This window comes from Tyto alba, unplaced genomic scaffold (genome assembly GCF_018691265.1).
Source record: "Tyto alba isolate M040663 unplaced genomic scaffold, T.alba_DEE_v4.0 Super-Scaffold_34, whole genome shotgun sequence".
Lineage (NCBI taxonomy): Eukaryota > Metazoa > Chordata > Aves > Strigiformes > Tytonidae > Tyto > Tyto alba.
Genome location: NW_024881309.1, coordinates 6543869 through 6559740, shown reverse-complemented (window position 1 = coordinate 6559740; position 15872 = coordinate 6543869). Strand labels below are relative to the sequence as shown.

The 15872-nt window shown below is 48.0% G+C and overlaps 1 protein-coding gene across 4 annotated transcripts in view; it reads left to right on the top strand.

Annotated features, from left to right (window-relative positions):
- Positions 1–15872, top strand: part of ANK1 (ankyrin 1) — a 70005-nt gene that overhangs the window by 20147 nt on the left and 33986 nt on the right. For 3 of the 4 annotated variants that reach the window (XM_032997291.2, XM_032997312.2, XM_032997356.2), the window contains exon 2: positions 8713–8805. In XM_032997291.2, coding sequence (XP_032853182.2) covers positions 8713–8805 — 93 coding nt within the window. Of the gene's footprint in view, positions 1–8712; positions 8806–9337; positions 9476–15872 lie in introns of those variants that run through there. The other variant, XM_042801323.1, reaches the window with a different exon arrangement.

Here is a 15872-nt window from a genome sequence, read left to right as displayed (position 1 = left end):
GTTCCCAAATTTTTACTGCTGAGGCCCGGGAAAAATGCTGATACTGCAGACATTCAGTGAAAAAGGTCCACTGGGAGAAATAAAATAGTTGATCACCTTCAATTTTAGAACAATACCCATTAGCTCTGTTAGGTCAGTGGAGCTCTATCCTCATTCCTGTTCTGCAGAATTGCTTACTTCCCAAAGTAGTGTATGAGTGAGTATTTCTGGGACTCTGCTTCTCTCATCCAGAGGCATCTTATGTAATTGAATTAGACCTTAGGAAAAGCTACTGTGTGATGAAATCATCCTAAATTCTGATCAGTGAGAGCATGGCTGTGGGCATACAACAGAAGTGTACACATCTCTTCTGAATCATTCATTAATTACCCTAAATGGAACTCATGGGTTTCAAGATTCAAGTGGATTTTTTGTCAATCTGCCAAACCATTCTTCAGAGCATTGCAGTAACTGGAGAAAGGTGCGGGCTGTCGAGCAGGATGCAGTGGTGTGGGCTGTTCTTGCTGTAATGTTCATATCAGATTGTCCAGGTATGCCAAGGGTGCTCAAGAAATGGTGAATCAATGGTATCTGGAAGAGCTAATCATGACAAAAAGTTGCATGTGGTAATCAGAACTTGGATGGATATGCATCCAAGAAAGCATTTGGCTCCGCTGCTTGCTCAACAAGGTGATTAACAAAGGCACAGGCTTGCAGGCTCTTAAATGTCTACACAGGATTGGACTGGGAAGGAGTAGGAATGTGCACTTTCACTCCAGACCTCAGGGCGTTAATTCGTCAGTTCAGAAGGTTTGGATTAAGCCTTCAGGAAGAGCAAGAATGGCAGGATTGAGAGGATGGAAATGTGTTGCAGAGCTGCTCTCTGCAACCAATTGCATCTCTTGGGCCTGTTACTATTGCAGCATTTGTTGTGCTGGTCAGTGTACCTTGCTGTTATGTCATGCAGTCACTCAGGAGTTGGATTACTGCTCTGAGTGGATTTCTTGGTGGAGAGAAGAAGCTGCTTAGAATCAGCTGTTCCACCCTTGCAGAAACTGCCTTGCTATGAGCCAAGTGCTGCAGGTAGAGAAGCTGTATGTGTGCCTTGCCCACTGAGACACAGCTGACACCTACTCCTGATGATTGCAAGGTGTGTAATCAGCAGGTGTGTGTGGCTGAGCATGAAAATTTCTCTGACCGCTTCCCTCATTTGCAACTTCCTGTGGTGGTTTAAAACATGGCCTTGAGCTCAGATAGTCACATATAAAGTGCTTCAGTTATAGTCTGGAAAACAGTAAAAACCCAATGTTTTCCCACCTTCATCCCTCTCAAAAGTCCCATTAAGTTGGACTTCATTCTGTTCAAGTATTAATTGCCTCTGGGTGAAAACAACCACACACACGGCACATGCTTCTGCTAAGTAATAAAGCATCAAAAGAGCACTGGACAGAAGGTAATGGGAAATGGGGACTCTGTCCCAGACTTTTGTCTTGTAGGGGCCAAGACAAAATCCACTGCCTTTATTTTCTGTATCTGTGGCCGTGGAGGCCTTGTCCTTGGCACTCCCGCTCTTCCATAAGCAGAAGTAGTATTCAGATCTGATTACTGCTCAGGGCCTGTTCTCTGCTCCTTGAAACTCTTTTCCCTGGCATCCCCCCAGCCCAGACAGCAGTGGAAGCCCAGGCCTTCTCAAGGGGGTTTAGCTCAGGGGCCCTTATGCACAGGGGCAGCTCTATACACATTGCATACTGGTTACTGGGACAGGGGACTGCTTATGTAGGGCAGCTCTATGACTGTGTTAACCTTATCACAATCCCTTTAGACATCACCTCTAGAAGGGAGAGAGGAGTGACCTTGTGAGTATGAGGTTTGCTTTTGGTGGAAGCTGAAGCTCTGAACTCCTGGGAGAAGAGGTAATGTTTTGTTTTGGGGTTGTTGGTTTGGTTTGGTTTGGGGTTTTTTTTGTGTTTGTTTGTTTCTGTTTTGGTGGTTTTTTTAATTTGGTTTTTAGCATGGGAGCCAGAAGAGCAGGAACAAGTCCTGCTTTGTGAGCTGCTGCAGTATAAATATTTCTTTATAATCTCAGTGACTCTCCCTGAACAAGCGTCAGGAGCAAATATTAGTGACAAACTGGTTCTGCTAGCACTTTATGGTTTTCACACATATTCTTTGCAATGCTTACTATGGAATTTGTTGTTGATGGTGTAACACAGCTGTTGTTGCTTATCCAGCTCCCAGGACTGGGGTGTCTAAAGATCCAAATCAAATAGAGATATGCAGAGAACGGAGACTTCCTATGACTTGTTTTCCTTTGATTGTACCTTGACTCTGTGACCAGAAATTCATAGTAACCTGCAGCACAGCACTGTCACAGATGTTGCCTACAAATGGCTGGGCTGCACTTACGATTTCACCAAGCTTCTTGCTGAACCTCCTTATTCTGTTAATTCTGCCCAGCTGTATGCCAGGTCTGTCAAGCCGAATGAGTTGCAGCTGACTGTGGTGTGAACATCGATTGGAATTAGTTTCATTTTTGGGGCAAACCTTCCTGCCTTGTTATTGATATCTGAGCCCTTCATCAAACTCCAGAGAATGTCTGTGTCAAATCACAGGTGTACAGCTAGTTTTGTCTCTTGCTGTGCATATTAAAATAGAGATTTCCTCCTCTCTTCCATGAGCTCTGTGCAGAACTCTGGAAACCTGGCAGGTTGGCTGGAGAAGCAGGTGACAGGATTGCATACACCAAAAAGTGCCTGGAAGTTGAGGGCTTTTCTTGCTGGTCCAAGCCCAGAAGAAAATATTCGACAAATATGAAGAGGTTTACAGAAATGTTTTCTCTGTTTTTGTCAAAGTGCCTAAACTAATGTGACTGAGCAAGAAGATCTTGGTGCAGACCATGGCATCTAGCTGTGTTGCAGACTTCAGAGACCAGGTGGCTACTGAGAATAAAGGTACAGTGGAAGTATGGGGTGAGATCTGAGTTCTTGCTCTCCTGCTCGATGCTCAGTGGCAGAGCAGAAAATTTCTTTCCAAGAAGAGCAGAGTGCAGCCTGTCAGGTGAGGACTATGTATTCATCTGCTCTCGCAGGAGGTCAGTCTGCACTGCCTCCAGGCATGCACTACAGCCAAGTGTTGGATATCTCTCCATCTTGAGATCCCCAAATAGGCGTAACATTTAGGCATCTCAGTGGATATGTAATCTTGGAGTTACAGCAGGACCAGTGGATCCAATAGCGGGGGTCGATTAACTGCAGCCTCTGATAAGGGTGTTGTTGCGTCTTTTAGATTGGTACCTGCCTGAATGAAAGCAGAAATCTGCACCATAAGCAGTAATTAAGAAGTGATTTGTCCTTGGCCTGTATTGAGTGCATAATGCCAAACTCGTGAGTTCCCAGAACTGGGATTTTTCAGATTCAGGGCGAGTTAGGTGATGCTTTTTGCTCCCAGAACTGCCTGGTCTCTAACAGGGAAAAACAGTGGATGTTAATCCTGTGGGCGAGATGTCTTCTGGTCCACTGGATAGGAGAGCTGGATGCAGAGGTTTCTGAACACTTTCTACCTGTGCAGAAATCTTTGCAGCCAGCATAGCACAGAACTAAGCCATAGCATAAACAATGGGCCATGAATGTTCCTGTCCTTTGGGAGCTATGCAACTTTTTCATGTCTTCACTCTGTGAATCTGACTTCCTGAGTTTTTGCACGTGAATGAGTATAAGATAAATCAGTGTGATGAAAATTTCAGTTGCATTGCTTGGCTCATCCAAATGATGAGCAAAAAGAACACCTTCTGACTCGTGTCATAAGTAGCCAGAGAGGCATATGCTAGGAAGCTGGCTGTCTGCTCAAGTATGCATGCATACTTGGGTATAGGCAAAGGGCTGGGCTCAGACTGCTTCCCCTCCAGGAACTAAACAGTGGTTATGCTGGCACAAGGCAGCTGTCTCTCTGAGTAAGAGAGCAGGCTGCTTCATCTCCAAGATCATGCCTTTGGAGGCAACAGTGCACAGTTCAGGAAACACAACCTGAAAAACATCTATTCAATTTGTATTTCTGGATTTCCTTTGGGAATCTCATAGCTCAAAGAGTTCTGAATTGATGGATGACCATGAAACAGTTTCTTAGATCAGGGGTATGATGGGGAGATATTTCTTGTCTTATTACCTGCTGAACTTTGCAAACCCAGCCTATTGGATTTCTTTCAAGTTTTCATTTGTCCCGTGCTTCTGGGTGCTGGTTTTTAGACTGATTTGGGGAGAAGTGCTTGTAAACTGGCTTCACCCCCACCCTCTGTAATAAAGGAGATGGAGAAACAACTAGAGAGAGAGCAAGGGCTAGAAAATCTGTGCATAACAAATCTTTGTCCCCCTCCCACCATACACCATTGCATAGCTCCTCCTCTGACAGAAAGCTGAAGAGCAGGTGTCTGTGTGGACCTTTCACATGCTTCCCCTGTTGCTCATGACTGATGATTCCAGCACTTTGGAAGCTGAGGGATTAGCCATCTGAGAGGTGAGGCATCAGCAGCTCCTATGGACTTCCTGTGAAATTATGGATCACCTTGCCAGAAACCACAAATGCCACAGGAAAGCAAGACTCAGTCTCGCTGTGCTCAGAGGACTGCCTGCTCTGAGCAGCAGAGCGTCTAGTTCAGCACTGCAGAGCATTGTTACCTGCTTATTTATGCCTACATCACTGCTGTTCTCTCTTAACAGGAGGAAGTGGCCTGACAGCGGCACTGTTTTTCATTCCAGCTCTCTCCTTGCATGAATCTGAGTACCTTCTGTTATCCATAGCTGGGCAGCAGTAGCATAATTGCTAAAGATTTAAATTATTCAGCTTCTGTTGCTGACTCAGCTTTAAAACTGCATTCACATTTCCTAAGATAACAGCTTGTTGACCAGAACCAGGGAGCCTGGCTGCTCCCTGAAGCCTCAGCAGGTGACAGGAGCACAGGGGGTGGTTTCCTCTGTAAGCAGAAAGGGGACATGCTGGAGTAAGGTGAACCCTTAGCATACCCTTGTCTTTGTACCAGGAGGGCACAGCGAGTGCTCAGAGAGAATTAGTTCTCCTTCAGCGACTTCAGACCTGGCATCGTTTCTTGAACTGATGAATGCAGGAAGGGCTGCACTTCATTCCCTGAGCAAAAGCACAAGCAGTTTTCTCAAAATACTGAAGCCCACTGTTAAAGTTATTTGCTCTTCTCCAAGGTAATGTGTTTAAGGTTCTCTGCTGCACACACTACCATCCCCATTCCCTTAAATGAAAGGAAATGAACAGCTGAGGACAGACTAGCAGCAGCCAGCAAAGTGTCTGGTGCTGGGAGATCACTTCTCTAGTTACATGGAAGGTAACAACACAGAGGCAGGAGCCTTGCATTCCTTCACAGCTACATCATAGTGCAGTTGAAGAGTTTCTCCAAAGGTCAGAGGCAGAACTTTGTATCTTGAAGAAATAAAACTCGTTGAAGCTGAAGGAGTAGTTTCCTTTATAGACCTACTCTTCCTTCTAAACTTCTGACAGAGCTTCTTTCCGTCCCACAAACTCTGTCTCCAGTTGCTGCTGGAATTCAGTGTTTTTATCTCAGGTGTAAACCTGGAATGCAGTGACACTGAGGCACCAGGGCTGCTGAGTCTCATCCCAGGAGCCATCTCAGGACAGCAGGAGGAGAAATTATTTTTCCTGTGGGTATGACAGATATTATAGCATCCAGGGAACAGTACTTGAGAAAATACTGGAACCCTAGCCTGCAAAAATCCCCTGAAGCCCACGGGGGTGCACAGTGGCCTAAGTTGGAGTATTGTTCGCTGTAACTGTTGACCACTTTTTCTCAACATAAGTTTGCTCTCTCATAAAGAGTATTCCTGTTATGTCAATTGTAAACCATTTCCCTTTGCAGAGCTCCAATTTAACTCTGTGTTAGCTTTTGTGGATGCAACATGACACTGACCTGTACAATCTCAGAGGCCTTTAAGGGGACATTGATATGCTCAGACGTCACTAAGGAGAGGACACAGTATGAAATCTTAGGGAATGAGTAAACCAGTCAATCTCAGTTCAGTGTCTGGAAACGGGTAAGTACCTGAGACCTTAGTCTTTTGAGATGTTTTAATGGAAATGGAAAGAGCTCTTTGGGATTAAGGGCTATTTGTTTATTAGAGCTGTATTTGTCATTTTTCAAGCTTTCCCAGGCTCTGATTTCTCAGACAGGATTGTGCCCACACTGTTGGTTTCTCCAGAACTGCAAGCTGTGTCAAGGATATTACTATTAGGTATAACAGGCAAGATAACAGTGTCAAACTGCTAGTAAAGCAAGTTGCCCTAAGGTATTAGTTTTCAGCACTGATACATGCAACTCATCTGTCTGCAGTTAGATAAGAGGAACTTTAGAGGTGCCTCATGTGAGGTGGTAATGAGTAAATGAGACCTAGTAGAGGGATGAGTGGGAAGTGTTCAGGGAAATATGATTAACAAGGGACAGCAATTAATGTATCAAAGAGACCAGTTCCCTTAGAGATGGAGCCTGCACTAGCTCCACAAACAGCCAAAGAAATAAATGGTTATTAGTGTACTACATACTTCAAAGAAAAGTGCTCTGTTCTCCCTCTTCTTCAGGGAAGGGAGGAAGCCGACACTACCTGCCACCTCACAGGACCCTGTTCACTCATGCTCCTGCAATTGCCTTCACTTCTAGAGATAAGAAATGTGACTGAAAGTAGAGTTAGCCCTCTTAGCTCCATACAGTTGCCTCAAGACCGATATCTAGTGCCCTGTGATATGCTCACCCGCCTCAGCTACTGCTCCATGGGTCTGCTACAGTCCAGTACCTGCCAGCCCACGTGGATGTCACCAATATCCTGGAATACCTCAGTGACCTGAGCTCTTGCTGCCTCCAAGCACTTTCTCTGAAGTATGGAAAAGTTGCTGGGCAGCTGTTTGCAGGCAAAACTCCAGGTCTCAATGGGGGAGCAAAGGCTGCATGGCTTGGCCAGGTTTGTCAGGACCCTGCCTAGTGGTAATGTTTCTCTGTCCATCAGAGGTGTTCTGACCTACAAACATGCCTGTCGGGCTCTTGAATTTCGGTACTTTTCTCATTTCTCACAGCTGCAGAAAGGCTCTGCCTCAGTGGTGGGGACCTGGGGCAATTCCTTCTTACCGCCCACCACATGGACTGTAGGCATGTGCCAAAGCACCCTGCGGTTACCATTACAGTACCCCACAGCAACCACAGGTATTTCCTGCTCTGCACACAGTCACAGGGATTCCCTCCCTCAGCCACACTGTGGCTGTGGGCACATGATGTGCATGAGGGAGTCCTGGGCTGGAGCCAAAAGGTGAGCACCATGTCCCCTCCTGCACTGTGCAGGGCTCACCTCCCCACCCTCATGGTGAGGATGTGGCATCACTGGGTAGAGATATTATCCCATCCCTGAGTTTTCCTGTAATGCGTTTGTGAAAGTCGCTGCTGCTGGTGCTCCCTGGTGCTAGAGGCTGCACAAATCAAAGCTAAATTATAGTTCCTGCCTGAGAGAGCTCTCGCAGTAGAAGAACGGGGGTACCCATTCGGCAAACAGATAGAGCAATCTCATGGGCACTTCTACTCTGGTTTTCCCTGAGGTGTGGTAAGAGGTAACCCCAAATGGATTGGAGGGCACAGATCTTGTTTCTAGGGCTTTGTCAAGGGTGTATGCTATCCTGGTGGCTGCAGGTCCTGGAAAAAGTTTGCATTGTGATGAGGCAGCAACTTTGAATAGACTCATAATCTCTGGCTGGTAAGGCCCTGTCTTCGGGGTGCAGAGGACTCGTATTTGCATTCATGACATGCAGTTATGTGTGTGTGGGGCGGGGGAAGGCAAGATCTGAGACATTGATGACGTTGCTCACTAGCTTCAGAGCAGCAACACCTTTTAGAGCAAATATAGTGGGCCAGCCAGCAGTTGCAGTGCCCATCTTTTTGACAATTAACAGTTGAGCTCTACCTGAACTGGAGGTGGAGTCTATTACAGCTCAAATACCAGAGGGATCCCAGACTTCCAAGGAAGTGCTGAATTGCACTAGACAAGGGGAAGGTGTTTTCCTTATACTGAGGTAAGGACTCTGCTTTGCTCTAATGCTCCAACACGGCATTTGCTTGGTATAAAATTATCTCTTTCTGTGTAATACAAAGAATTTGTCCACTCTGCTGGGTTCTCTTTATCTACTTTTCCTGCCTCTCAGCTGATATAAGCTTTCCCAGTGGTGGGCTGGACTGTTTTATAGGAATTCCCTGGGGAGATACAGCTGGCAGAGCTGTTGGTTTTTTCTCCCTGAAGCTGCAAGTGTCACAAGCTGTATTTGTTTGTATGCTGCCCAGGCCTTTCCAGGTGTGATCACCTCATGGCCTGGTGTTCATTGGTTTGGCCCCAGTGCCCGGGAGGAGGTCCCTTGGCCTTCTTTAACCTGTAACTGGCGAAAAGGGCCAGCTGAAGAGCAGCTAGAAATAGAAACCAAGCCACGTGGCTCCCCTGCAGCCCTCCAGTGCTTTGTCAAGTCAGCCCCAGTTTACCATCTGGATCCAAGGTGGGGTTAGCAAAACACTAGCAGAAGGATGCCTCCTGCCAGCCAGGAGTGCCAGGCGAGCACTGGTCTGTGCTTTGTCACCTTGAGCCTGAGCACGAGGAGAGGGTGGGACGGGAGTGGTCTCCAGGAGGTCTGTTCCTCTGAACAATCGGTGTGACTCCCTTGCGTGTCTTTCAGAGAGGGCATGCACCAACCACTGTGGACCCCTTGCCTTCTTGCTGCAAGCAAGGATCTCCTGAAGGGATGCTGGAGCAGGAGTCTGCTGTGCAGGTAGAAGGGGGGGAAGGGGGCGCGTTCATTGTATTGCAGTAGGCTCCAGGCCCTACAAAGGGCCTGAAGCTGCTGTCACTAGACCTCATTTGCCACTTCAGTTCCATTTTGGTGTCCTTCATTTGGGACTGTGCCCAGACAAGGTCTGCAGAGACCGGTGAGCAATCTGGGGTCTTCTGCTAACTGCCTCTGACCCAGCCTGTTTGTGCAGCACAAACAAAGAGACAGTGTGGTTCTGGCCACAGACCTATTTCATTTTGCTTTGTATTTGAGGTTTCATCTTCCCTCGTACTGTTTGAAGAGCAGGGTTCACGCATGTGAGGTCCTCCCTATTTACGGCTCACAGATATGTTTATGAAATGTACCTCAGGCATGACGCTCACTAAACACTTCGTGTCCAGCCTGGCAGCTCTCCCCAGGCCACTGACATGGGACCTGTAATCTCCAGACTCCATGCAGGAGCCTCCCCGTTGTGCCAGCCTGCAGGCAGGCAGGTGTGGGTGGTGATAAGGTGCAGTCCTGATGCTGATAAACCCCTTCCAGACTGGCTGCTCGCACTCGGTTTGGCTGCAACATTCAGTATAAGTGGGCTGATCAGAGCTGTGGACCCTGGCTGTCCAGGGTGAGCTGACTTTCTCCTGCAGCGATGACATGCCTGCATTACTTAAGGGTGAGTACTTGGGCACGGTAAGGGGCTCACTGGGCAGCACTAGGGGGAGAGGCATCAGGTCAGTTCTCAGAGTTTTGGTTTGCACGTGGGAGTTTAGGTGTATCCTGGCCAGTAACATGGACTGAAGTCTGGTCCAGTGAAAACAGCCCTTGTCCCCAAAAGGTTGCAGCTAAATGGACCATAGGATGGCAGGAGGGGTTTGCTGCCCTTCTTAGGTCACTGGGAACTTGCCCAAGGTCATGCTGGGCACCAGTGGCAGAGCTTGGCATTGAATCCAGAATGGCTGGGTCCCCCTGGTGCTGTACCAGCCTCATCCTTCCCATCACTGCTTTGCTGGCGGAAGAGAGGTGCCCCCAAGTGTTGGGGTTTTTTGTGCTATTGTAAATGTTGATTTCTGTGTTACCATCGTTCTTATTTTACCCACCTGAAGCTGTAGGACAGGTGAACAGGGTGACGTTTCTTTTAAGGGACAGTACTGTGCTGAGGAGCAGGTGGCTGTGCTGCTATGGCTTTGCTCACATGTCCTCACCAGGGATCAGCTGGCAGAGATATATTGCCAGGCCTGTGCTCCAGGTGCTTTCCTGTCAATGCTTGCTTCCCTGCACGGCTTCCGGAGGCTGCACCCCGAGCGCTGGCCAGACCAGCCTGGCTGAATGCTGCTAGCAGTAAATCTATTGCAGCCGTGGCGCAGCGTGCAGATCCTAGCAGAAAGCCCCCTTCTCAGCACTTTTGCTTGTGCAGGCAGGCAAAGCAGGTGTGGACCAGCCCTGCTGAAGCAGAGATAGAGAACGAGTCAGAACAGACAGCAGAAATTAAGAGCGGTTTATAAGCACCACTGGAAAAGAAAAGGAATTTTCTCCACAAGGTACCAGGGCAGACCCTGCTGCCACAGCCTGGACTCCAGCACATCTGCTGAGCACAAGGGCACTGCCTAGAGCCCAGGGCAGGCTAGAGGCTGGTCTGCAAGGTGTGCCTTAGTCCCTGGCTTGCATCAGGCAGGCTCAGAGCATGTCTCTGCTTTCCCCCTTGCACTGGCAACCTGCTAGAGCCCCCTCAACTCCCCAGTGTTCATTTCACACACCTGCCCGAGCCATGTCAGGACCCAAGAAAGGAAGCGCATTGGAAAGTAGGAGATAAAAAGCAGATACAGTGCTGCTGCATCTCTCTCAGCAGCTATAAACCCTGATATGTTGTCAGAAGAAGTGTAGTGCCTGAGTGAAAAGCTCTCATGTATTGCCTTCAGTTGCAGTCTGTATATTTTATGGTGAGGTAAAAATAGCATTTCTTTTTCAGGATATGCAGAGAGCAGAGGCTCCTGCTAACATCAAAGGAGAGTGACAGCTTTCCCCTGGGTGTGCGTGGCCTCAGCCGGCAGGAGCAGTAGCTGTGTTAATTCTTGCCTTGCTTTGGCTCTGTGGGAAAGGAACAATGTCTTAAACTCCAGATCCCTGTTCAGACTTCTGGATCAGTCCGTTCCTCTCTCTGCTCATTGCGGCTGGACCCAGAACTGTACTTCATTGGGGAAGTGATGATTTGCAAATAACAGAGCAAGATCTTGATGCTACTACTTAGAAAATCCATTAGTAGCAGGTAGGAACTGACAGAGGCAGGCTTTCATAGAGCTGTAGACTGTAGCACCAGGGGATCCTTATCAGAAGGATCAGTCTGCTGTATAGGGGCCGCTCCCAGGTCCTTGCTTCAGGCAGATTAAGCTGTTTCTGATATCCACCCTCCTCACAGTCCTGAGCCAGTTCCAGCTTCAGCAACTAGCAAAGGGGACCTGTGAGGGGGGAAGGAAGAAGTCAAATGGCAATGCAGATGCTCTCTGTATCTGAATATGCTCAGCAGGACTGAGTTAACCTTGGCCCTGAACTGCACCACCAGTGGCAGTCCAGAACTACCTCTTCTGTTAAGAGTGCATAAAAATGGGCTTTCTGAAAGCCTCATGATTATATAATGATGGAGGATTGCGCATGATGGAGGGGCCAGTCTGGTACCTGCCCCTGAAAGCTTGCCCCCTCTTCAGTACTTTCAAAATGCTAATTGACAAATTGCCTCCCTTCTCAAAAACTTGCCAGGGTCCCTCCTTCTTTTGCTTTGGGATTTCTCCTCTGCCAGTTGTGCTGAGTTCTCTTCCAGCTCTAACAGCCGCTTGCCACAGGAACCTGAGCAGATCTTTAATTTCCTGCATGCTCCAATTCAATTGCTGCAAGTTGATTGGGATCCCCCTTGCATTCTGGTCTGAGGATCTCTGCTGGGCATATGTCACTAGCTTCTGTGGTTCATGCCTTGGGGAGGCCTGGGGCTATTGTGAAATCTGCACTCAGCAGAAAGGAGCATGGGCAAAGGGTTTACTCAGGCTGGTGCATAAAGTGAGAACAAACTCTCCTGGAAGATGTCTTCCAGAGATTACTTCTTGTGCCTTGATTTTCATCAGTTCTATTAAGATCTGTAGACCTGTCCTACATCATGTAGGCAGAGGCGAGAAGGGTTAGAGAATAGAACTTGGGCCTATGAATATATCTGTCTTAAATCATGGGCAGGGATGAGGATGATGAGAGAATAAAATTTGGGCATATGGGTTTATCCTTTCATCTGATGAATTTTCCCAAAACTTTGCTTTTCTCTTTCATCTGGGTTTGCAGTATGTGCTTGGTAGCCTGTTCTCCGTGTTCTGTTGGTTGCCTGCCTGAGGGTTTGCTACTATGACCTCTCTGGAGATGCTGTGCTCTGCTAAATGCTGTCTTCTACTCAGAAGGCAGAAACCTGCCAGTAGGTTTTGTTTCCACTGCAAGGATCACTGAGAGTGTCAAGTTTCTGTGAATAGAGATAGGAGAGAAAGTTCCTGTAAGGAACAGTGTGATTTCTGTTTCTGGGTACGTTTTGAGTTGAATTTCTGATTCAATTTTCCTGATCTTCCCTGATTATGTTAGAGAGACCCTAGGTGCCGTTTTTTGACTGCTCTTAATCTTAGAAGCTGTTTTAGTGTGTTTCCAGGACTGACATATTCTTGTCCAATGAGAAAGGATCCAGGTTCTCACCTGCAGACCCGGACACTTGATGTCTGCAAGGCAGGGAGGTCCAAATGAACTCTGTCTCCAGAGAAATATCTAGGTTGGACAATTGCTTAAAAGTAAACCACTGCACTGACATAAGGTTATGCTGTCTCTACTGGAAATAATGCCTCAAAGATGAGGATCATGCCCACTACCAGACATAAGCCCACATGAGCAAAGAAATATCAAAGCAAGTGTCATGGGCAGTTGCAAGGTTTATTTCACTAACTCCCCAGCTGGCAGCGCTGACCTTAGGTTTCAGCACCTTGGCACTAGCAACTGGAAGTAACTGGATGCCCTCCTGGATGTGAGTTGGACCTTTCCACACAGTCTAGGTAGGGTACACGTAGCAATACATGGCTTTGGTGTCCGGATTCAGGTTTGCATCTCACTGCTGGTCCTGGGGGTCTTTGTTGGGGTGATCGTGTGTTGCCCAGACTGCCAGGTGTCTCCTTGCTGGACCTCCTCCATCCTCTGCTCCATGAGCCCATGTCGGTCTGGCTCTGTTTCCCTCTGTTTACTGCCAGACTGGCCACTTACAGGAGGAAGTATGTCTGCTGGGCAGGGCCGAAAGTCACTGCTGCTTCCCCCAGGTAGGGCCAATGGCAAAACTGTGCCTTCCCCTCGGCAGCAGCACATGACTCCTGGAAGGGATTGTTGTCCTCCTGTTGCTGTGTCTCTGCTGTGCACATCCCAGTCCACAAGATGCCTCAGCTGACTTTGCTCTTAATGTATCCGAGAGAAAGGGTGGCCCATGTTGCTCCTGATAAGGGGTTTTGAGAGAGCGTTAGAACAATTGAGCTGGAAACAGATGCCTGCAGTGTGCAGAGCAGGAGCTGCTAAGCTCCTTGCTGGAAGGAGCATATGGCTTCCAAAGCACACAAAAGAGACAAAAGAGTTTGAAGATGCAGAGTTATCATTAGTGGCAAAACTCATGAGACAGCAGGAAACCTGCATAATGGTATAATTGAGTGCAATTGCTTTCAAGATCTTTGCTATAGGGCAGCCATAGCAAGATTTTCATGCAGTTCCTCACTGGCAATGTTTTCCAGTAGCTAGGCCTGGAAGAAACAAAACTGCATGAGTGTCAGGGTTGGCAGGAGGGTGCCTGCCCCAAGGACAATGTATATGGGCCTGGTCTGCATCCTTCTGCTTCTGGCATGCAGAGGCTAGGGCAAAACGGCCATACAGCCATCTCCCCTCTCATCCCATGCAGGCGTCAACCGTGTGGCTCAGCAGCAGAGCAGACCCAAACTTCCGGGGCAGTGGGTCTGATTGCCATTTGGCAGAAAGCATTTTGCTCCCCAAGGCATGGGAAGGAATTTGTTCTTTGAAAGTCTGAACTGCAATTCCTTTCTCTGGTGTAAGAGCAGCACTGTTCTTCAGTGAGACCAGAGACTCTCGAGATACGCGTCAGAGACCAGGGAAGGGGAAAGGCAGGGGCTGAATGATGTGACAGAGAACTGAGACTCTGAGAATTCCCTGTAGCACTGCATACTTAATTACAGGGCAGATCTGGCTGTGCGCTACCTCTGGATGGAGAGTGAAGAAAATACAGCCCATTTAAAAAAACCTCACAGTGACTGCAAGCTCCCTCAGTTCTTCCCTCTCTGTAACTAGCCCTTGCAGCTCTTCCCATGGAGCAAGGAATCAGCTGGTTTCAAGCATCAAAGCGCTTTGTTTATGCTAGTGGATGCCAGCAGCCTCTGACTGGGTATGCTGCCCCTCACCTGCCTGTGCTACGGGCTGGTGGTCGTGCGGCATGGGCAGGGCTGTTCGCCAGGGGCTACTGGAGTCACAGACTTGTTGGAAAGGGCACCCAGTCCCTCTCTTTTGGCATCTTTGGCCCTGTCCATAGCAGGACATGTTCCCAGGCAGTCCCAGAGACCTGTGTGCACATCCTTGCAGTGATGGGAGCTCATCAGCAAGAAGCCAACTCAGCCCTTCCTCATTCAGGATGCTGTGTGATCTGTGAAGAAGTTGTAGTCCCTGTTCAGGCTGCCTCATTGCTCCAGCAGAAGACCTGCAGATAGAAGAGACAAATGGGCAGATAGGATAAAGAGGGCAGTGTAGCCGAATGAACGTGTGCTTATTGCCAGTCTGGAACAGTGTGGTGACTTGCTTCTTGCCTGTCTTTGTGTCTCAGAATACACTGTGAGATCAACACAAGTCCCTGAACTCATTTGCACTTGGGAATCATCTACTTGCAGCATTTAGCAGCTTGTACAGACTTGGGCTCCTGACAAATGTGGCCACCCTTCACAGAAGGAGGCAATGTTGAGACCCTCCCTTCCTTTATCGGTGATGTACAGAAGGAGCTAGCAGGACCTCCTCCCTGGGTGGGAGTGAAAGCCAGGCACTGCCAGAAGAGATTAGAGCAGGGCTCTAACCACAGACAGAAAACAGAGTAGGATTACTGAATTTGTGACTGCAGCCTTTGAAATCCAGCCTGGATCTCTGGTTTGGCAGAAATTCCCCTTTGTTTATTGCCTTAGCCACGGCTACAGTGCAATGAGCTTGGTCAGGTCCAGGCTTCTCATGTTTGGGTGAAGGGGCTAGGACATTCATCCAGCAGCGGTAATGCTTTGTGGGGTGAGGCTGTGAGAGCAGGAAGGCACCTGTGAACAGAAACAGAAGAAGCCACTAATCAGGGCCAGGAGATGGAAAGGGAAAAATTTAGATTGTCAGCAGCTTTTTCCTGAAATGAAAGAAAGGGAAGGAGAACAGTAGTGCAGTCTTACTTGCTGTGCTACGTTTTTTACTTTAGAAGGTCTTGGAGCACTTTGCAAAGTCCCAATCTGAGGCTTCTCCCATGGGGAATTGCTGTCAGCAGCCTCCTGACACTTCACAGCTTGAAGGTCCGCAAGCCTGTGGAGCACAACACCTCTGTGTAGGATTTAGCAGCCATGTAAGAGTACAAGAGGTACACAATGGCAAGTGAGGCAGTTTATTTTCTCCCCTGGAATATCTCCTTCCTGGAAAATTGCTAGGAAGGCAATTGAGAATTGAAAGAAACTCCAAAGAAAGGAAAAACAGCAGAGGCAGTCTACATCTGTATACAGTTGCCGTATGTCCTGGGGCACATGGGTAGCAAGTGATTTGCCTGTGCATGTGTGTACAAATACCAGGGGGGTGCATGTAGCATGCACATGCTGTGCTTTGTGCTTATTGGTGGATGGTAACTGTGCAGTGTGTCCGTCCGTTCGTGTTTAGGTATGTTGGTGTTGTGCTGACTGGGATGTATGTGTGTATTGTTTTGATCTGCACATCTACTTGTGTCCATAGGGTCTCTGCATTTCTGGCTGTCACTGCTTCATTTTGCTGAAATTCAGGACATGGCA